At 37.2% G+C, this 23,571-nt stretch overlaps 1 protein-coding gene across 4 annotated transcripts in view; it reads left to right on the top strand.

Moving 5' to 3' along the window:
* Positions 1-267: 267 nt before the first annotated feature.
* The window catches only part of LOC149846940 (uncharacterized), a 71,764-nt gene continuing 48,460 nt past the window's right edge, over positions 268-23,571 (top strand). Inside the window, exons 1-5 of one of the 4 annotated variants that reach the window (XR_016430329.1) lie at positions 268-841; positions 16,335-16,393; positions 16,470-16,518; positions 16,734-16,817; positions 18,566-18,650. Coding sequence is in view for 3 of the 4 variants with exons in the window: in XM_089996670.1 (XP_089852796.1) it covers positions 332-841; positions 16,335-16,393; positions 16,470-16,518; positions 16,734-16,817; positions 18,566-18,691 (828 nt within the window). In the remaining variant the exon portion in view is untranslated. Of the gene's footprint in view, positions 842-16,334; positions 16,394-16,469; positions 16,519-16,733; positions 16,818-18,565; positions 18,692-23,571 lie in introns of all 4 variants that reach the window. The other 3 variants (XM_089996670.1, XM_089996671.1, XM_089996672.1) reach the window with 3 other exon arrangements.

Below are 23,571 nucleotides of genomic sequence, written 5' to 3'. Positions count from 1 at the left end.
ATATTTTTGGCGGTTTCAAGTTCAATCACAGGAACCGATAAGTACCACGGAATCGAGTAACCCACGACCCGATCCATTCTGCCAATTTACCCTATCCAGTGCGAGTTCTCTCACGGCCACTGGCCCACTCAACCCGGTAAAAGTGACGGGAAAAAAAAGAATTGCAACATTACGAAGGGTATTTTCGTAAACCTCAATTGATAAAAAAGCGGCAAAGCAACGCGAAATCGAAACCATATTTGAAAAAAAAAAAAGGGAAATAAAAAGTGGGGGAAGAGAAGGGGAGGAGGAAGAAGAAACCGCCATCACCGGTTGACGGCGTCGTACGGCCATGTCGGCGTCCGGAGAGCAGCGTCCCCAACCCTCTCCTTCCAACTCCAACAACCCGAAACCCAACCTCAACTGCCTCAATCCGGCCGCCGGAAACCCCAATTCCGCGCCGAGGGTTTTCGCTTCCCCTGCGATCCCTCCGTTCCCTTCCCCCGCTAGGGTTCCCACCGCCCAACAGCTCCTCCCGAGGATCCATGAATCGCTCGCCGACGTCTGCCCATCCCTGTCGTCCTCCCGTGTTCTCCCCGGAGCAGCCATCCGATCCCCGGCCGATCAGGTCGTCACCATCGTCAATCCCGCCTTCTTCAATGGCACCCCGGCCGTCGTTGGCGTGCCCCAGGTTCTCGGGTTCGCTCCTACTTTCGTGACTGCTGCAGCCGTTGACCCCGCCGGCCGCGTTCTGAGGTCTCCTCCGCCGCAGCAGCTGCCGGCAGTGCCCGTTCGAGCCGTTCCGAAGAATGCGGGCGTCGCTGCTCCCCCGAGGATCGGTGCACCTGTTGTTCACGCTAAGGTTCGGTTCTTCGCCTCAATTTCGATCGCTTTCCTTTTGTTCTTATTAAGAGTACGCAAGTTTTGGTTTTCTTTCAAGGAGAACTATGTGCGATGCTCTCTGAAGACTCGAATTGCAGGATTTTGCTAAAGTTTATACCGCTGGGCCTTGTATTATTTAGTGAAATCTGATCGAGGTGGTATGGGTTATTCATGATTTTCTACGAAATTCATGTGAAAGATGCATATAGTGCGGTTGACATGAGTTCGTTCTGATGAATTGGTATTAGTTCCTCAGTAAATCTGCGTGATCTCTTAATAATGTGGTTATCATCAGTAGTAGCTATTAAGATCTAACTCACTTCGGTCATGAGGTGGAAAAGGAGTTTCTTGGGGGATTGGATGGAAGTGAAATTGCTGGATCCCTACACTTTTGGCAAGTCCCACCGGATTCCTCTGGTTTCTTGGGCATTTGAAATATGGGTCTTTATGAGTGAAGTTTCACTTGTAAAGTGTACACAACATGCATTGGTAGAAGAATTTCAGTTACTTCCGATTTACTATGTAATCGGAAATCACAGCTAAAAGCTATGTCACAGGGACTCTCCAACTAGGTGCAGCACCAGCACCAGCACCAGCACCAGCACCAGCACCAGATGCGGTCAACCTGACCCTGGGTGCAGTCAACGCACCCAGGGTCATTTATGTTCAACTTTTGGACTTTATATATATAATTTTTTATATTTTTGCCGCACCCCCGCACCCAAGTTTTTTGAAAGTGCCGCACCCGCACCCGCACCCGCACCCGCACCCGCACCCGCACCCGCACCCGCACCCGCACCCGCACCCGCACCCGCACCCGCACCCGCACCCGCACCCGCACCCGCACCCGCACCCGCACCCGCACCCGCACCTATGTGACAGCCTAAAAGTCACACTGTAAACATAGGAAATCCAGGTGCCTTGTGGCCTTTTAGCATCCTTCTTTGATGTTTTCCGATCATCCTAACTGGGCACCCTGTCGAGTGTTGAGTGATCAAAGGTTTATGCCAATGAGATGCAGCAAGTATGGTGCCTTTGATCTTATTTATGGTCATCTCCTGTTTGTTATGCTGGCACTCATATTGAAGAGCCTGACAAGCACTGTAGGGAATGCATTTGCATGACTCCAGTCAAAATAGATGTGTTCCTATCTATACTTTTTTGGATTTGAGACTAACACAATGCTAAATAGACCATGATAGTTGGATCTTGTGGGCATGTTCTTTTTTTCAATCAATGGGTTTGATGATGTTAAGGCATGCCTTTGGAAAGAAGTATGTGGAATTGTTGGAAAAGTGCAAAAGCACATGCAAGTCCAATAGTGGACAAGGGCACTAAGGCACAACAAGCACAACAAGCACAAAAGAACACAAGTCCACTATGAGACAGAGAGCAAAAAAGGGCAACAACTAAAAAATATATTCTTTATCGAATATATGCCTGGAAAAGCATAAGAATAATAGAGGGTGAAGACCCCTATTTATACACAACAAAAACAAAGGAGGGAGACCCTTGGGAGCTCCCAAAGAGTTGTTGGGAGCTCCCAACGACTCTATGGTCTGAAAAGACCATGGAGCCCCCATTGGTCTCCCTTAATTACATTAAATAAAAAAAGAAAAAAAATGTTTTAATAAACAATATTTATATACATGTAAAAAGATAGAAATGCCCCTATAGGGCATTTAACTATTACAAGACAAAAATAAATATATGAGTATATATTATATACATACGTATATATATACACACATGCATATATTTTAACACCTTAAACTTACGGCCAATGTTGTTGAAAACGCGCCTCAAGGCGCAAAAAGCGCTCCTCGCCTCGAGGCGAGGCCCTTTCCGCCTTGAGGCGCACTTAAAAAGCGAAACATCGTTAAAGCGTACGCCTCATGCGCCTTGAGGCGAGGCGCGCCTCAAAGTGAGGCGCGCATTAAAAATCGGATGGCCCGGACCCGAGTTCGACCCAGATCCGGGCCCGTATTCTCGAAAGATCGAGAACCTGTGTCTTTAAAAAAGACACAGGCGCTTCGGGGAGAGGGAAAGCCCTCGCCCCTTCTCTCTCCACTCCGTCCCCCGCCACTGCTGTCGCCGGCCACCACTCGCCGCCGGCCAGCACTCGCCGCCGGCCAGCACTCGCCGCCGATCATCGCCTCTTCCACCTTCTTCTTTTCTCTGCTGAGAAGACATCGGCGACCCGCCGCGCCAGCGACTCACAACCACCGCCGTGCGACCACTCGCCGCCGCCACTGCTGTCGCCGGCCACCACTCGCCGCCGGCGACCTCTGCGTTTTCCGGTGACAGGTAAAGTTCTTTGTTTTCTAAGACATCGTTATCTGAAGGTAACAATTTTCTGGGTTTTCTTCTACCCTTTTCGTTTTTTATTTTGTTTCTCTCTCGAGGCTTGGAAATGCTTGGGAGAGAAAGGTTTAGAATGGTTGACAAATCTTTTTAACAAGATTTGGCGGACAAATAAGATGCCTAATGAGTGAAGGAAGAGTACTTTGGTGCCTCTATATAAGAATAAGGGTGATATACAAGATTGCACACACTATCGTGGTATAAAACTCATGAGTCATACTATGAAACTTTGGGAGAGGGTGATTAAGTTTAGGTTGAGGAAGATTGTCATGATATCGGAGAATCAATTTGGTTTTATGCCTGGAAGATCAACTATGAAAGCTATACATCTTCTTAGACAACTTATTGAGAGAAATAGAGAGAGGAACAAAGATTTGCATATGGTTTTTATTGATTTGGAGAAGGCTTACGATAGAGTACCTAGGGATGTTCTCTGGTGGACAATGATGAAGAAAGGTGTTTCTCTCAAGTACATTAGTATAATTAAAGATATGTATGAAGGAGTAGTAACCAATGTCCGCACTTGTGGAGGGGTGACAACCAATTTTCCTATAACGGTTGGGTTACATCAAGGATCTGCTTTAAGCCCTTTCCTATTTGCTATAGTGATGGATGAGCTTACGAGATCAATTCAAGAAAATGTGCCGTGGTGTATGTTGTTTGCTGATGATATTGTTTTGATTGATGAGTCTAGAGCTGAGGTTAATGCTAAGTTAGAATTATGGAGACAGACATTGGAAGCAAGATGTTTTAAGTTGAGTAAGAGTAAGACAGAATACATGGAATGTCGATTTAGTAAGCAACAAAGTAGTGATGGGAGTGTAGTGAAGCTTGGTGAGCACGAAATAGCGGTGGATGTTTCTTTCAAATATTTGGGATCTATCATTCAAAAGTATGGAGAAATTGATGGAGATGTAAATCATAGGATAAAGGTTGGGTGGATGAAATGGAAGAGTGCAACTGGAGTGTTGTGCGATCATAGAATGCCATTGCGGTTGAAGGGAAAGTTTTATAAGACGACTATTAGGCCCGCTTTACTATATAGTACGGAATGTTGGGCTGCCAAGAGACATCATGTTCAAAAAATGAGTGTAGCTGAGATGCATATGCTGAGATGGATGTGTGGAAATACAGTAAAAGATAAGATTCAGAACGAGGAGATACGTAAGAAGGTAGGTGTTGCACCCATTGAAAATAAGATGAGAGAGAATCGTTTACAGTGGTTTGGACATATTCGACGAAGGCCTAATGATGCTCCAGTTAGAAGGATGGAGAAATGGGAAAATATATTAGTTAAAAGAGGTCGGGGTAGGCCTAGGAAGACATGGATGGAGGTGATAAGAAAGGATATGAATGCTTTGAACCTCACCGAGGACATGGCATTGGATAGAAATGAATGGAGGAGAAGGATTCATGTGGAAGACCCATAATGATTTTCTTTGTTGGTTCATATCGCCGACCCCAATTGTTTTGGGATGAAGGCGTAGTTGTTGTTGTTGTTGTTCTCTCTCTTTCTTTCTAGTTGCTTTTCGTGGTTTATACGTAGATGTGTTTGTTTCTGAACAATATGTTCCTTTGTTTTTATGTTATTTTGCATCTAAATATGAATGAAATGATACCATTTTTATCTTTAAATGTAATTGGTATGTTTTCTTTCCCCTGTTGACTGATTTCGTTCATTAGAATTAGTGGGTTCCTCTTTTTATTAAGTTTCATCTTTTTTTTTTGGTGTTGATTTATGTGAACTCATCTGATTCAGATATTTTAAGTTTCATTAAAATATGTATTTTTTATAAGCATCTGAAATATTCGAACATAATGGTGACCTCTGTTTAGCATATTCAATATATGTTTTTTTTTTCGGCATTTTCACAATTTCTTGGGGTTGATCTCCAGAGAAGTTCTTGATATACTTTCTTGTTGAATTCTAGGGATGGTTATTTTGTTGGTTTAACATGCTCTTCTTTCTTCGAAAAAAAGGAAGACAAATTTCGTTGGTGTTTTATTTGTGTTTTTAAGGATATTTTTTGTCTTTTGTTGGTGTTTTTTTGTGATGGTATTCATTTCAATCGATGCAAAATTTGTTTGGAGTGCCTTGGAGTTGGTTGGTGTTTTCTTTTTGTTTTTGAGAAGAAATCTGGGATCCAAACCACCTCCACTCTATCTCTACTATGTGTGTGTGGCTATAAGTGTGCATTATTGAATGAACTTTGAGACCCAATTAAAAAAATGACCTAATTATATTTATTATTTTTTTCTCGTCAATTATGTTTTTTTCTAGGATTCGTATATAGCTTATACACCAAGATTGTCTATTTTACATTTGTTTTCATGTAATGTGGTCAGCAGAATGCATGATGTTAATATATATTTTGTGTTATGTATTTTTGCAGTTGAACAATGGCAAAAGATGTAGGATGAGATCATGAAGTTAAAGTTCCAAATCCTATTAAAGATCTTAAACTCGTAGGACATGTAATTTGCAATTACTGTCATAAAGAGACTACAAGAGGCATCTATATGCTAAAACATCACTTAGCTGGCACAAAGCATGGTGTAAGCATGTGCGAAGCGGTTCCACCTGACGTGAAAAGTTTTTTTCAGAATCATCTAAAGGATCAGAGGCTAAAGAAAGAAGAGTTAGAACAAAACAAGTTGGATATCGGGAGAAGTGTTTATTTTGGATCATCAACCGGCGATAATGTGAATAAAGAAGCTAGTGGATCAGGTAGTGATGCAAAAACAAGTGCAACTGGTCCTATGGACCTTTTTGTGAACAAAGAAGCACGACAAACCACAATAAACACTGCTTTCAAAAGGGATGAAAGAAAAAATGTATGTCGTGCCATTGGTAGATTTTTTTATGCAAATGCCTTATCATTTAATCTTTGCAACAATCCATATTTTGGTGCAATGGTAGAAGCTATTGCAAATTATGGGCGAGGGTTCAAACCACTTTCTTATCATGAGATCAGAACGTGGATTTTGAAGGACGAGGTAGATTGTACTCATGAAATTTTGAAAGAGTTCAAAAAAGAGTGGCCAAAGGTTGGTTGTAGTATTATGGCAGATGGTTAGACAAATGAGAAAGGAAGAAACTTAATTAATTTTCTTGTGAACAGCTCATATGAGACAATATTTTTGAAGTCCGTTGACATCAGCGACATGGAAAAAACTGGTGCAAATTTGTGTAAGTTGTTTGAAGAAGTTGGTGAAAGTATTGTAGTGCAATTCATTACAGATAATGCACCAAATTATGTGGCGGCTGGAAATATGTTAACAGCAGAAAAAACATGTTTTTGGACACCATGTGCAGCTCACTGCTTGGATCTTATGTTAGAAGATATTGGAAAAATATCAATTTTTAAAGATACAGTGGAAAAGGCAAAAAAAATTTACAAGATACATTTATAGTCATGCATGGGTATTAAATTTAATGAGAAAATTTACAAAGAAGAAAGAACTTCTGCGTCCAGCCGTCACTCGTTTTGCCACAACATATCTTACACTTCATAGTATTGGATGTTATAAGAAAGAGTTAAAGTCGATGTTCTTATCTTCAAATTTTAGAATATCTAATTACTATAAGAAATATGATGCTAAGAACATTTCTTATATTGTTCTTAATGAAAAGTTTTGAGCTGCCATATCATATGCAATTAAAGCTACACTACCTCTCGTGAAAGTGTTGCGACTCGTTGATGCAGACGAACCTGTTATGGGATTTTTGTATGAGGCAATGGATAGAGCGAAGGAGGAAATTGCTTCAAACCTTGACAATGTCCAAAGAAAATATAAACCTATTTGGGATATCATTGATAGACGATGGAACTTGCAACTTCATAAGCCTTTGCATGCAGCTGCCTATTATTTAAATCCACATTTTCATTATGCTGACAACTTTAACCTTGATGGAGAAGTTATGAGTGACTTTTATGATTGTGTTGAAAAATTAGTTTCTGATGCAAATATTCGGTTGAAAATTACAACACAAATCGATGCATTTAAAAAGGCAAATGACTTGTTTGGCAGAGAGACAACTGTTACAACAAGAAAATTAAAAAGTCCTGGTAAGTTTGCAATTATGTTGTTATTTGTCAATATTTTTTTATGTTTTTGTTAATTATAACATTCTTAATGTTTTTATCAATTTTTTATTATTTTATTTGAATGCAGCTGATTGGTGGAGTTCATTTGGGCACGAAAATCCTGAGTTGATGAATTTTGCAATTCGAATTTTAAGTTTGACATGCAGTGCATTGGGCTGTGAGAGGAATTGGAGTACTTTCTCATTGGTTTGTGACTTTGTATTTTATTTTTGAAATACATTTTTATATGTTTAATTATCTTATATTTGATTATCAATGATTTTAAAATGAAGGAATAGACTTGAACAAGATAAGATGAATGCATTGGTTTTTGTAATGTACAATATGAAATTAAGAGAGAGAAATATGAAGAGGAGGGCTACCAAAGACCCTATATGTCTAGATCATATAGACTCAGACGATGAGTGGATTGTGGAGAAGGAAGATCCAGTGTTGCCAAGTGATCCCAATTGGTTGGAGGATTCATGGTTGGATCCGAACTTCGACATAAATGCCATTGAGCATGTGCCTATTGAAAAAGTCAATTCACCTCATGTTTCACAAAGTGGTTCTAGGCAAGACATGTCTTCAAGAGATCGAGGTAAAGTAATATTCCTTTTACCTAGCTATGAATATAAATGTATTTTTTTAATTACATAACATAAATATTTAATACATGATTTTTTATTGAAGGAAAAAGAAAAGCAAAAGAAGTAATTGAGGACGTGGATGATGAAAGTGTAGATGATGAAGAGTCAGAGAATGAAGATGAAGAAGAACCTATTTATATGGATTCTTCAGATGATGATATTGAAGACTTAAATATTGATAATGACGAGACACAACAAGAGCTTAGGCCCTAATTCATATCATAGAGCTATTGGCCATTTATATGTTTTTTGGGACTTTTAGTTGTAATTGTGAATGTTAACAATCTCATTTTGAAGAATTCTGGACAAATACATTAACATTTGGTTGTTAATGTTAACATGCATTTTTTAATTATGACATAATGTTGTTAGTGCTAATATGCATTTTGTTGTTAATGTTAGTTTTTTATTGAATGCATGCTCATATTTATGCAATTAGATACTTATATAGATCGAGTTGTTGCATTAATGTTACTTTTACATGTTAATCTCATATTTTTTTTGTATTTATTTGAGATTTTTTATTTCGTGTTGGTTGGCGCTTCATCAATAAAGCATTTCTTATTTATTTATAATTTTAGATCATTTTTATAGTTTTTTTTAAGTTTAAATTTTTTTTTGAGGCTTACGCTTTGCGCCTCGAGGCTTACGCCTCGCCTCAGATTTTGGTGGAGCGCCTCGCTACGCCTCAACGCTTTTCACAACACTGCTTATGGGGAAATAACTGAAAGTTTGTTAAGGAGAAAAATAAACCTAGGAGGAGGAAGTGCCTTGGTGAAAAAATCAGCCAGCTGATACTCTGATATAACATACGACAACTCAATGGTTCTTCTCAGATATTCATCACGAACATAATGACAATCCATCTCAATGTGCTTTGGTTTGCTTATGGAAGGTGTGGTTGCTTGCAATATAAATTGCACTTTTATTATCACAGCACATCTTCGAAGGTTTTGAGATTATTATCACCATATCTCTGCGAAAACCTCTTAGCTATACAAGCTCCATAGTTGTCATAGCCATCACACAATATTCAACTTTTATTGAACATAGAGATACCTTTTGCTGCTTCTTGCATCTCCACGAAATCAAAAAGTCATCTAAAAATACACAAAAGCCGGTAGTTGAGACTCTATCACTGAGATTTCTTCTCCAATCAACATCAATATAGGTATGTAAAATCTAATGTCGAGGATGAGGCTAAAAAAATTCCCTTGGTTATAGTATACTTGCCATATCTGACAGTTCTTAATACAACACTTATGTGCACAATGGTCAGAGCATACTGAAACTGGCTGACAGAGTGAACTGCATGAGCTATATTTGGTCGAGTGATATACAAGTGAGAGACTCAACAAGTTGGCGGTAAGGTGTAGGATCTTCGATCCGAGTCCCATCTTCTAGCCTTTATTTAGCATTAATCATTGCAGGGGTTTCTATCTTCTTGCCCAGGGTTACCGGAAGCGCCTAGCTAAAAGGGGAAGCGCGCTTCCCCGAAGCGCACTTCCCCGAAGCGCACTTCCCCGAAGCGCGCTTCCCCGAAGCGCACTTCCCCGAAGCGCGCTTCCCCGAAGCGCACTTCCCCGAAGCGCGCTTCCCCGAAGCGCACTTCCCCGAAGTGCGCTTCGGAAGCGCAGAACGTCGCGCTTCCGAAGCGTGGGGGGAAGCATCCCCCTTTTTTGGGAAGCGCGCCCCCCTTTTTTGGGAAGCGCGCTTCCCTTTAATGGGGGACGCGTTTCCCTTTAATGGGGGACGCGCTTCCCTTTAATGGGAAGCGCGCTTCCCCCACGCTTTCCCTGTTTTTTTTTTTAATTTTTTTGTATTTTTTATTTTTATTTTTTTTTCGCTTCCCCCTCGCTTCCGAGACGCTTCCTAGGTCGCTTTCGAGACACTTCCCGAATCGCTCCTAAGTGGTCCCACGCTTCCCCACTTCCTAAAATTTTGAAAGTGCCTCGCTTCCCGCTCCCGCTTCCCGTATCGCTTCCCGCTCCCGCTTCCTCAACAGGCAACCATGTTCTTGCCATCTAAAATACCAGACTTGGTATAAATATCAATAACAAGTTTCATTTGATAAAGAATGTACCTTTTGGAAGAGTACGCAACTTTAATGCCTAAGAAATATCTTAAAAAGCCTAAGTCAGACATATCATTTTTTTTTTTAAATATTCTTAATATCACTAGTTCTATGCTTGTCACTTCCGGCGATTATCATATCATCTACATAAATTAGAAGAATAACAACTTTAGAACCGTTTCTTTTGATAAAAATAGCAGTGTCAATATAGCAAGAATGAAAACCCAAATGCGTCATTACATTACTAAATTTACTATGCCAAGCTTTAAAAGCTTGTTTAAGACCATACAAAGCTATTTTAAGTTTAAGAATTTTACCTTTTTTAATACAAAACCTTGATAGAGGATCCATATAAACCTCTGCATTTAGTTCACCATTTAAAAAAACATTTTTAACATCTAGTTGGTATATGGGCAATTTTTGAATAGATGCAACAACTATGGGTGTCCTCATGCTAGTTATTCTAGCTACTGGGGCAAAAGTTTGTTCATAGTCAATTTCATACTTGAGAGTGCCCTTTGGCGAATAACCAAGTTGTATATCTTTTTAAAGTCCCATCATTCTTGGTTTTAACTTTAAAAACTCATCTACATCTTATAGATTTCTTCCTTATAGTTAATGAAATTATTTTCCATGTTTTGGTTTTTTCAAGGGCTTTAAGTTCTATATTCTTGCTTCAACCCATTATGGAAGATTTTTGGCTTCATTATAATGCGATGGTTCATGATAAGAATGTAAAGCTATTAGACATGCTTTAAAATTTGGTGTCAATGTGTCATAAGATACAAACCTACTTGGTAGGTTGGACACTCTATTGAATCTTCTAAGTGAAGTTTCTTTTAAAGACAAATTTTGTGAATATTTTTCAAAAGCATTTAGAGGATTTCTTTGCTCACGCCGGATATATATTTGTATGGGTTTATCAACAATATCATCATTTCTTATAGGTGATTCCATATTCTCATCATTTGAATGTACATTATTATCACTATTTTCATTATCATTCAAGGTATTATCACTATTATCATTCAAAGAATCATCACAAGCCGTCAACTCTTCTTACTGCAAGAGGTCAAATAAAAAACATAATCTATTTCCCTGTTTTCCTTGGTTCTCTCAAAACCATTTTCATTTTTCAAAAAGGTTACATCTTTAGAAACATATAGTTTGTTACTCTTAGGGTCAAAACATCTATATTCTTTTGGTTTTCTCCATAACCCATGAATGCACATTCATTAACTTTTGAAGACAATTTATCTCTTTTATGTAAGAGTGCAAATCACTTACAACAAAAAATTCGCAACTGTTTGAAATCAGGTGTTCTTCCAAATAATTTTTTATGAGATACATTTTTTAAGGATGACGAGGCCATTCTATTTATCAAATACGTTGACATGACTTTTGGTGACAAATCCCATTTTGTTCTAAATAATTTTGAAACTCATTTGATAGATATTCACCACCCGAATTAGATATAAGAATATAAATGTTGCTTTGAAATTGATTTTTGACAATCATATAGATTTTTTTAAAGAAAGAGAACACATCGGATTTGAAGTTAAGGAAGTAGATCCACACATATCTAGTGAAGTCATCGATAGAAGTAACATAATATGAATATTCTCCTTTTGATATGATGGGAGAAGGTCCCCAAACATCCAAATGCACTAATTTAGGTCTCTTAGAGACAAAAGTTACATCAGGAAAAGGGATGGATTTCATCTTTTCAAAGATACAATCTTTGCAAATTAAATCTTTTTCATTATAAAATTTTCTTCAAAAGGAAGAAGATACATCTTTAAGAAGCTTGGATGTCTAAGTTTTTTATGCCAAGTTTCAATATCTTTTTTTTCGACATAATTACCAAAAGAATTTGGAGGTGGATTTAGATAATTCATGAAGTAAAGATTTTCTCTCTTATGACCTTGTCCAATCCGCTTCTCGGATCGAAGATCCTGCACGGAGTAACCCTTAGATGAGAAAGGGATTTCACATCTATGATAAAAAATTTGAGAAACAGAAAAAAATCAAATTTAGTTGTGGAATAACCCTAACCTATGTCACATAGGTGCGGGTGCGGATGCATGTACGGGTGCGGATGCTGTGATGCGGCACTTTAAAAAAACTTGGGTGCGGGGAGTATATATATATATATATATATATTTAACAGTTTTAAGTTAACACTACGTGTATTTGTGTGCATTTATGTATTTATATATATAATATAGATAAAAATGGACTTGATTAGGGTTAATTGAATATACTTTTGGATAGAAATGGACCTCGGTGTGGTTGACTTCACCTAATACAAAGGAAGTTGTGTCCAAGTGTTGCACCCGCCTGGGTGCGACGCGGGTGCGGTGCCCTGATAGAAGAGTTCGTGTGATAGACCCTAACTTTTGGTACATAAAATTTTTGAAAAGAATCTAAGGTTCCAATACTTTTAATTTGCAAAGATGTTCCATCAGTAGTGAAAATATAGGTAGTTTTTACTGCATAAATCAGATAGACTATTCTCATGAGATGTCATATGAAAGGAGGCTCCCGAATCAAGGATCCAATAAGACATACCTGGAGAAGAAGATGAGGCTATCACGGCACCTGATGTAGATGAGGGTTTGAGTAATTGTTGAAGTGCATCCGATAGTTGAGCAAGTGAAAACGAGTTTCTTCTCTTACTTGGTTCATCCTTTTTTGGTGTAGATTATTCAACGAAAGCCACCTTGATTTTTGGAGGATCATTCAACTTGGAGCAATTAGGCCTTATGTACCCTGGTTTATGGCAATGATGATAAATAACCTTTTTGTATTTACAATTATAGCTATTTTGCCTTCCAATTTGTGGAGGCTTGCAAGATTTCACATGATTGCCAGGTTTAGAAACATCTAATATTTCATCTCCTCCTTTAATCATACCAAGACGAGTTTCTTCTTGGCATATTTTGGCAATGACGTCTTCCAAAGGAAGATGTTTAGATCGATCGAGGAGAGATCTTACTTATTCAAATTCGGGCCTAAGCCCATGCAAAAATTGGAAAAAGTGCTCTTTTTTCATTTGTTCTCTTTTTAACTCAACATCCTCGTTAGCAACCCATTTGGGTTCAAGAAGGGATAACTCGTCTCATAAAAGACCAAAAGTACTAAAGTAGTCACGGACATTCATGTTCCCTTGTTTGATAGTGCGTATTTTTTCTTGAAGAAAAAATTACCTTGCAAGGTCTTTTTGATTATACATATCTTTCATAAAAAACTATGTCTCTTTAGCTTTGCGGAACTTAGCAATGTTGGCACATATTTTGAGCTCAACATTGTTCATGAACCATCCAAGAATTTTTGTGTGTTTACTTTCTCAATCATCTACTTTAGTTTGATGATCTTCAATGACTTTAATTCGAGCATTGCCTTCATTTTTCTTGATTTGCTTTTAACTTAGTGAGTTTGAGTTGAGTTTTCGGAATAGAGCCTATCACGTACCCCCAAAGCTTCTTGCCTTTGAGGTTATTTTCTATAGCGGATGCTCACATCATGTAGTTGGAACCATTTAATTTGAAGGAGAGATCTATCTTTTGTTCATTCTCCATTTTGGCTTGAAAGAAGAAGGAAGAGAAAATATGGAAGACCACTAAAGAGTTCCTCCACATTGGGTTCCACAAGCACCAACAACCCACAAATACTTTAAATGCTATCTCACAATCACGATATGACCACTTTCCCAAAGGACCAAGAGCACTATGACTCTGATACCATGTAACTAAGTATGTGGAATTGTTGGAACAAAGTGCAAAAGCACATACAAGTCCAATAGTGGACAAGGGCACAAAGACACAACAAACACAAAAGAACACGTCTACTATGGGACAATACAAAGAGCTAACAAAGGACAACAACTAAAAAATATATTCTTTATTGAATATATGCTTGGAAAAGCATAAGAATCATAGGGGGTGAAGACCCCTATTTATACACAACAAAAACAAAGGAGGGAGACCCTTAGGAGCTCCCAAAGAGTCGTTGGGAGCTCCCAACGACTTTATGGTCTGAAAAGACCATAGCGCCCCATTGGTCTTCCTTAAAAAATACTGTTTTAATAAACAATATTTATATACATGTGAAAAGACAAAAATGCTCCTATAGGGCATTTAACTATTACAACACAAAAATTATATATATATATATACACACACACATACATATATTTTAATGGCCTTCACATCATTGTTGCTTATGTTTCATCTGTATTACACATTGGTATCTCCATGTGCTTTTATACTAAGAATTGTGACAGCTATGGAACATAAATTACTCAAGAAATAAACAAATGAAATTATTCAATAAGAAACAATAATGTGAAGCCATGTCTTAACATCATCAAACCCATTGAGTGAAAAAGCACATGGAGATACCGATGAGTAATACAGACACACGTATGCCATGTTAATTTCAGGGTTCGAAAACCCAATGACTAATGACTCAACTTGGCCATGCTTGACTTGGCTGGGTCATGTGAAATCTCTTTATATACAGAGGTCATTTCTATCATATGAGAGCCATCCATCTCAATATTTCTCAAAATGGACACACGACCTTTGTTGAGAAATGTCGACATGGATGGCTATGAGAAGTGCCAATGCATACAGTGTGAAATGTTTTGTGAATACATACGTGCACACACACAATCACACAAACACACAAGCGTTACTTATTATCATAGTTACAAACATTGGTCTTGGCTATATCTTAGCAAGGCAAATCTTAATAATATAGGTTTATTTGATAAATCTTAAGAAAATTTCGACACTTAAGATCTAAAAAAAACAGAAATAACAGAAATAAGTAAGAAAAGGCCGTGTTTCGATAATAAAATGCACATGTACAAAATATAATAAAAGCAATAAGTAAAAAATACAAATGGAAAAAGCAAAGACATATTTAAGACAGGAAATAAAACAAAAAGTAAAAATGACTGAAATATCATGATAATATCGTGATATTATTGCCATAAAATTAGATTTGAAAATATCACGATATTTTACCTTTTAAAAAGTTTTTCCAAAAAAAAAAAATGAAGCAAATGTTTTCAGTTTATGGGATATATCTGTGACTATTTTTACTATAGATATCTACATATTCATATACACTTCTATTCTTGCACAAGAAGAAATACAATAGTTATATTTTTGCATATGTATGTGTATATATCATAGTCACCTGTATTGTTCAAGGTAATTTCTTGGCGAGGGTTTTTCTCGAAGATATTTTTAAAAAGTGATTTTTCTTGAGAAAATCTTGGAAGCTATGAACAATAAGAAACGATAAGAAATAATAGGTTTTATAATATTTTTCTTGCAAAAATATAAAGAAATAATTAGAAAATGTTTTAAAATATAAAAGAAACAAAAAAGATACTTGAAATATATAAAAGGCTGATTTTTGAAATTCTTGGGAAAATATTGCAATATTTTAGGTTCCGGCGATTTGAAAATCTCAGGAAAAAATTGCAAAATTTTAGGTTATGGAGTTATTTTGAAAATATCGGGAAAATCTGAGGAAAATATCAGCTGACCTTGAAAAACTGATAATTTCGTGATATTTTCAAAATATCAGTGATATCAGTGACTATGGTATATATACATGAGAATGGGTGGGATTTATGCTACAATCTGTTATTCTCTGTTAATAATAAATCATGATTTTGCTAGTTAGCTCGCCAAATTTAGTCATTAGAATTTTCATTATTATGAATAAATTTAGCAATTTTTAAGATCTTTTGCTGTTTTCCTGTTTCCATTTTGGATACAAGGTTGTATTATGGATTCAAGACTTTGAATTCTAGGTAGAAGACAGGTTTTCTTCTTCTTCTTAAGCTTCCTGTTATGCCAGGTGTGCATAGACATATCTGGCAAATTTTATTGTTGAGACCATCAAAATCTTATGCTGTTATGGTTTAAGATGCTGGTCCTACTTAGGGTAGTTGCCACTGTTGCATTCTCTACTTGAAAATATTTGGCCCCTTTTGCTGTTATAGGCTTCTTAACCATCAATCCCATGATGCTGCAGTAATTGCTATTTTTATGTTTACTTCCAAAACCTTCATGCTGGTTGATTTTATAATGTATATAATGAATTAATTCCATTGGAATCTTTCACCAGAACTAACATTTACATAAGAGTATTTCTGTCAACTTCTAATTGTGTTTGAAGTTTGAACTTCCTGATCTTTTCTTTCTGCTGACTTTTTTAACCCTTATAATTCAATTTCCATTTTAGGAGACTGACTTCATATTTTGCTGTTATCAGGTAACTCCATTTTCAGCTGTTTCATCTGTACCTGATTTGAATAACTATAAAGATACAAGGTATTCTTCATTATCATATTCTTCTTTCAGTTAGTAATGACCTTTTTATGTTGACATTGTCTGTTGTTTCTCTCAGGGATAAGAGTGGCGAAAATGCTTTAACAGTGGTGATAAATGACAGAAAGGTAATGAAATTATCATATTTCTTTTCCAATTTCTGCTACAAACAAATTTAAACATTTGTAATTTTGTATGTTGTTTGTTTGGTCTTATAACTGTTTCATTGTGAAACATTCATCTTATGACTTATTTCTTGTGAAACACATTCTTTCTAGTCCATAGTTTTTACAGCACAAAGCGGGCTTTCTATATTGCTTAATTTTGCACTTCTGTTTTGTAGGTTAGATTGCTTGATGGTGCATCAACATCTCTCTATGCACTTTGTCGTTCATGGGTTCAGAATGATATGCCTCAAGAAATTCAGGTTTGCTTTGAAGTTTCATCAAACCACAAAATGATTCATGTGCATGCTCTTCATTGTCATTAGACATGTTTGTAGAATGATCTTCACTACACACCTTTAGGCTGTCGGTACTCATCTTTTGCTACATATTTCACATTTTTGCTGCAGCAATAATATCTTTGGTGTTGGAGATGCTTTGTGAATCTATATAGGATTCATGGTCAAGTGAAGCTACTCTCAAGCAGCCTGAGCTGAGCTAGCTTACAAATTCATTTTCCGAGAACTAGTCTTTAAAGCGGTTAGTAACTAGTTTTTGGCCTTGTGAGAGCTCTAGCCTAGCTCTTGATCCTAATAGAACAAATCAGTCAAGCTTCAGAAACTCTAGGTTAAGTTGGTTCAAACTTGGGCTTGTTAGTATGTTTATTTGTAGTAACTATGTGACACAATGAAAAAAGTGATATATGTGAATATATGTATACAACTATTATCTGTGTGAATAGTAACAAAATTTTCAGAATGTTATAATATTCATATAACCTTTTCTATAAGATGATAATGAAGGCAATTTATGGGTATATTTAAAATGTATTAGTTCTCGAAAGAATCAGGAGATCATGTTTTCTGCTATTCCATTCTAAATTTTTCAATTTGCTAATTTTTTTGATGTCATTTAATAATACATTTTCTTTTTTTGTACGTTCCTAGGTTTTCCCTTTCTTCTACTGAAGATATTCTATCAAAATTCAAAAGTGATTAATTTCTGCAGTCTCCTATCAAGTTGCCATGTCGTACTGTCGTACTGAGTAATTGCCATTACCAATAGTTTTAAATACATTTATGGTCAAAATAAAAGGTGAAATTAAAATTTCATTAAAGAATAAGATTCTTCAATTATTATGATAAAAATGTACTGGAAAAATAAGTTTCTTGCAATAAATTGGAGCTTTTTGAAAATGATACAAACCTATAAATATGCATAAATGTGTAAGTCTGAGTTTGCAAATGATGTCGTAGACCTGTGAGTTGTGAGTGAATTTTTTTTTGGGTTTAAATCTGTGTATCGTAGAACATTCAAGCTCAGTGATTCTGCTTGTGTTACTCGTATAAATATAGCTCTGTCAAACCATATTTTCCAGAAGCATCACATAGGGTGACAAGAGCACTTCTGAAGCTGGAAGCACCACGCTTCCCTAGAAGAGGGGGAAGCATGGGAAAACTCACTTTCCATTTGTGGGAAGTTTCCCCTTGCTCCTCCTCCATTTCCCCCTCTCTTCTCCTTCACTTCTTGTTGCTTCCCCCTTGCTCCCCACACATTCCTTTTTTGCTTCTATATGCTTCATAATCGCTTCCAAAATGTATCCCTGCTTCGCGCTTCATGCTAGTTTTTAAGACTCGCTTTTGCTTCACTCTTCATCTTTCATATCCATTTTGCTTTCTGGTTACTGTGTCAAACATTTGTAAGTGTTGGACAAAGTAAGCTGACATGTTTGAACTTCAAATTATAATCGCAAAACATGCTTGAACATCTCTCTCTCTCTCTCTTGCTGACAAAATGCTTGTAAGGATCATTGTTTCTATGGCTTGTACTTCTTTTTTGCTCCCTCATTTCATTTATTCAGTGATTTGTGCTTGTTTTTTAAGGTGCCTGCTCATTATGTTGTTTGTAGTTTTGGTAAGCATGAGATCCTGATGCGGTGGCCTGCCTTATTGTCCATATCCATTTTTCTATCATAGGCATGTTTCTTACTACAATTTTATTTTGTGCACAGCCACAATTTGGAGAAGGCTTAAAGCTTCTTCCGAGACCGCTACCTACAGCCACGGTGAGCAATACCATTCCTAAAATGATACAAGGTGATGCTGATGAAGACAATGATTTTTCATGCAAAAATCAGGTTTATTTCTTTGGAACATGTTTATCATATTGCAAAAGGCTGGTTTTTGATTTCGTTGTGGTTATTTACTGTATCAAAATGGAAAGCAACTTGAGAATTTCAGTTATGATTGGATAGGATCATTATGTTGGAAATGAGGCATGTACAAGATGTGAATCAAAAGGCCTTCTATGCATGTCAGAGTGGAAAACTAAACTACAATAATTGGACCTTGTCACATTGAAAACTATTGAAGACCTACACTATGTAGCATTTGGAGACGTAGAGTATTAACAAATATTCATGAAAGCAGCACTTATTGATCAGCCTATATTGTAAATTGTATTCTAGAGATAGGCTCGTGTCCTAATACAAAAGTGCTAAGCTATGAATACCTATTCAACTGTTTATGGGCTTTGATGATTTTTTTTGGGGGATCATAATAACTTCTCCTGCAATCCCCTACCCCACCAAAAAGGGTAATGATAATATTGTGAAAATTGTATTGAGACGTGCCGTTCTGGATATAGATCCAGGTCTAGATTGGCGTGTTTGGGTGTAACACCCCTTCATGTATTTAATGTTTCCATTGTTGCCCCTCTTATGCAAATTTATCTTGTATACTAATCAAGGGTATTATTGGTATATATTTTATTGTTGATATAAAAGAAACTCACGACCATGAGGAAAGGTGTGGAGATTATTTGCTGCAGCCCTCTTCTCCTTTCTCTCACCTTCCCTCTTGTGTAGTTTTTGGTGACGTGATCTGATTTTACATGGTATCAGAGCGCAGCTGGGCCATAATCTCCCCACTCAGGTGAGTCTGGAAAGATCTTTGGCTTCTCTCTTCTTTTCTTCTTCTTTCTCCATCTCTCCCTCTATCTTTGTTCCTTCCTTTTTCTCCCTATTGTGACATCCCTCCTTTGTTGATCAAAACCTAATATCGGTTTTGGTTTCTTCTCTTTATTTAATAAAAAAAGGGGGTAAAGAGAAGGGAAAATCCATTTGGGGTTTTCCTCATTCCTCATTTGTTTCTAACCTAGATCTGATTCAGATCTGATCCTACTTTTAATTAAGACTTTCTTGGATTTAAGTTATACCCTTTCTTTTCTTCTTTTGTAACTTCATCTCTTCCTGTTGTTTTCCATATCTGCTGCTAGCAATACATATTTTTCGTAACTGTATTTGATCTGCAAAAAAAAATGCAGACAGATTTGCGATTAAATTTTTTGCCTATTCTTTTATACAACAACAACCCTTCAGATTTTTTTTGTCTATTTCCTTTGCATCTTATCTGTTATGGATTCCTCCTCTTCTTCGGTCCTCTCAGCTAGCTTTCTTAATAAGCTAGTTTCTGAAAAATTGACAACCTCAAACTTTATTACTTGAAAAAGATAAATAAATCCTTTCATCTGAAGCCGAGATCTTTCTGGACACCTGGATGGGTGGGTTAAGATCCCACCAAAATTCATTTTATGCAAAGAAAAGCATGAAAAAGGGGCTATCGTCACTACAGTACATGTTCGAAATCCAGATTATGTTTACTGGATGAAACATGATCAAGCACTGGTTGCTTTTCACTTTATCACAGGAGGTCTTAGTGAGTATTCCTGATGATTTCACAACCATGAAGCTATGAGTTAGGCTTGTGCAGACATACTCATAGGTTTTAGAGACAAAAAAACTATGTTTTTGAGGAAGGAATTTCAAAATCTTAAAAAGGTCTCTATGTCAATCATGAAATACCTTAATGAGAAGGATACAATAGGACCTCAATGGACTATGGTCTGAGTTTAATGTTTTCTATACCACCTTGTCCAATTTCGATGCGCTGTCCATGTTCGAAGCTTTGCATTCCAAACTGCTTCAGTTTGAGATGAATTTGGCGGGTACGACTGAAAGCTCCTTAGTCGTAGTGGATAGTCATAATGTACTCATGTTGAGTACCCAGTATGGGAGAGGAAGATGAGGCATGCGAGGAGTGTGATAACTGTATTTTTTGTTATTTGTTTGAATTTTTTTTATTATAATGCGTAAATTATGAACCAATATGAGAATTTCGGATAAAGGAGGAGGGTTGCGGATAAAGGAGGAGGGTTGTGGTAGGCCAGTGATAGCCAACATAAAAACTTAGTCACACCCTATGAATATGAACCAATATGAGAATTTCATTGGGGCGTTCCCTACTGAGCGACGCGCTGTACTCTATAGGCCCGGAGGCAGTGATAAATGGGCAAGGGTTGCTAGGTCGTCGCCCAGAAGTGACGCGTCACACCGGCGCCCGGGTGTGTGGTGTCAAATAGGCAAGGGTTCCCTCACTTTGTTGGACGAGTGGGGGGTAAAGAAGATAGTTCAAGACCATAAAATTAGGTTAGCCACTTGGAACATAGGGTCTTTAACTGGTAAGTTGGTAGAGTTAGTGGATGTTATGTGTAGGAAAAATATTGATATTTTATGTCTACAAAAGACCAAATAGGTAGGTGAGAAAGCAAAAGTGATAGAACCTTAGGGATATAAGATTCGATATACAAGAATAAATAGGAATAGGAACGGAGTAGGAATTGTTATTAGTCGTGAGTTTATAGATAATGTAGTTGAGGTCCGTAGGAAGGGTGATAGGATTTTACTTATTAAATTAGTATTAGGTACAAATATTATTAATATTATTAGTGTTTATGCACCTCAAGTAGGTTTAGATGATTCCATTAAGCGTCAATTTTGGGAAGATTTAGATGGAGTAGTACAAGGGATATCTTATGGAGAAAAACTTTTTATCGGCGGTGACCTGAATGGACATGTAGGCATTAGTAGGGATGGATTTGAGAGTATCCATGGAGGCTATGGTATAGGAGAAAAAAACGAAAGTGGAGAAAGGATTTTAGATTTTGGTTTGTCCTATGATATGATCTTAGCAAACACTTGGTTTAGGAAGAGGGAGTCTCACCTAGTAACATTTAAAAGTGGGGTTAATATGAGTCAGATAGATTTTTTCCTACTTAGAAAGAGAGATAGGGGTTGTTGCATCGATTGTAAGGTTATACTGGGAGAAAGTGTAGCTACACAACATAGAGTCTTAATTTTAGATCTTAGAATTAGAAAATGCCGCAAAAGGGATAGACATAGGATAGATCCTATAATTAAGTGGTGGGCACTGAAAGGAGCTAAACAAGGAATATTTGTAGAGCAGGTAGTTAAGGAAACTGATTGGTGTCTCGAGGAGGATTCAAAATCAATGTGGAATAAGATAGCGGGTGACATGAGAAAGGTGACTAAGGAGGTATTGGGTGAGTCTAAAGGCGGTGCACCGCTATGTAAGGATACATCATGGTGGAACGAGGATGTCAAATTAGCTATTAAGGTTAAAAGAGAGTGTTATAGAAATCTAAGAGTCGTGATAATGGGAATTTGAAGAAGTATATGATAACAAAGAAGTAAGCAAAAAAAGTAGTTCGAAACGCGATGGATAATGTATATAAGGAGGTTTATGACAAATTGGATACCAAAGAGGGCGAGAAGGATATTTATAGGTTTGCAAAGATGAGAGATATGAAATCAAGGGATCTGGGTATCATTAGATGTATCAAAGATGAAATGCAAAGGGTTTTAGTCAAAGATGAGGAGATTAAGGAGAGATGGAAATATTATTTTGATAAGCTATTTAATGGAAGTCATGCTCAGGATCTTGGAGACTTCTCCGTTCCTTTTCTTGAGATGAATCGTGACTTCATGCGCAAGATTTAAAATAAAGAAATTGCAGAGGCTTTGAAGAAAATGAAATCAAGAAGGGCCGTTGGCTCAGATGGTATACCTATCGAGGCTTGGAAATGCTTGGGTGAGAAAGGTTTAGAATGGTTGACAAATCTTTTTAACAAGATTTGGCGGACAAATAAGATGCCTAATGAGTGGAGGAAGAGTACTTTGGTGCCTCTATATAAGAATAAATGTGATATACAAGATTGCACAAACTATCGTGGTATAAAACTCATGAGTCATACTATGAAACTTTGGTAGAGGGTGATTGAGTATAGGTTGAGGAAGGTTGTCATGATATCGGAGAATCAATTTGGTTTTATGCCTGGAAGATCAGCTATAAAAGCTATACATCTTCTTAGACAACTTATTGAGAGATTTAGAGAGAGGAACAAAGATTTGCATATGGTTTTTATTGATTTGGAGAAGGCATACGATAGAGTACCTAGGGATGTTATCTGGTGGACAATGATGAAGAAAGGTGTTTCTCTCAAGTACATTAGTATAATCAAAGATATGTACGAAGGAGTAGTAACCAATGTCCGCACTTGTGGAGGGGTGACAACCAATTTTACTATAACGGTTGGGTTACATCAAAGATCTGCATTAAGCCCTTTCCTATTTGCTATAGTGATGGATGAGCTTACGAGATCAATTCAAGAAAATGTGCCATGGTGTATGTTGTTTGCTGATGATATTGTTTTGATTGATGAGTCTAGAGCTGGGGTTAATGCTAATTTAGAATTATGGAGACAAACATTGGAAGCAAGAGGTTTTAAGTTGAATAAGAGTAAGACATAATATATGGAATGTCGGTTTAGTAAGCAACGAAGTGGTGATGGGAGTGTAGTGAAGCTTGGTGAGCAAGAAATACCAGTGGATGACTGTGTCAAATATTTGGGATCCTTGATGTAACCCAACCGTTATAGGAAAATTGTGCAATGACCTGAGTTAGAGATGGTAAGTGGGAGTGATGCAAAATATCGCTTCTTGTTCCATCATACTGTGGTCTAATAGCCATAAGGAACTCAATAACTCTGTCATTCTCCTTGTGCTAATCAAGAAGCCTCTGACAGGACACACTTAGTACACTTTTCGCACACCCTCCATAAGAGCAAGAGCATCCCAGTTTCTCTACATATCAAAATAAA

The sequence above is a fragment of the Nuphar pumila genome, chromosome 2 (genome assembly GCF_984573655.1).
Source record: "Nuphar pumila chromosome 2, dmNupPumi1.hap1.1, whole genome shotgun sequence".
Taxonomy (NCBI): Eukaryota; Viridiplantae; Streptophyta; class Magnoliopsida; order Nymphaeales; family Nymphaeaceae; genus Nuphar; species Nuphar pumila.
This window is presented reverse-complemented; position numbering and strand designations above follow the sequence as displayed.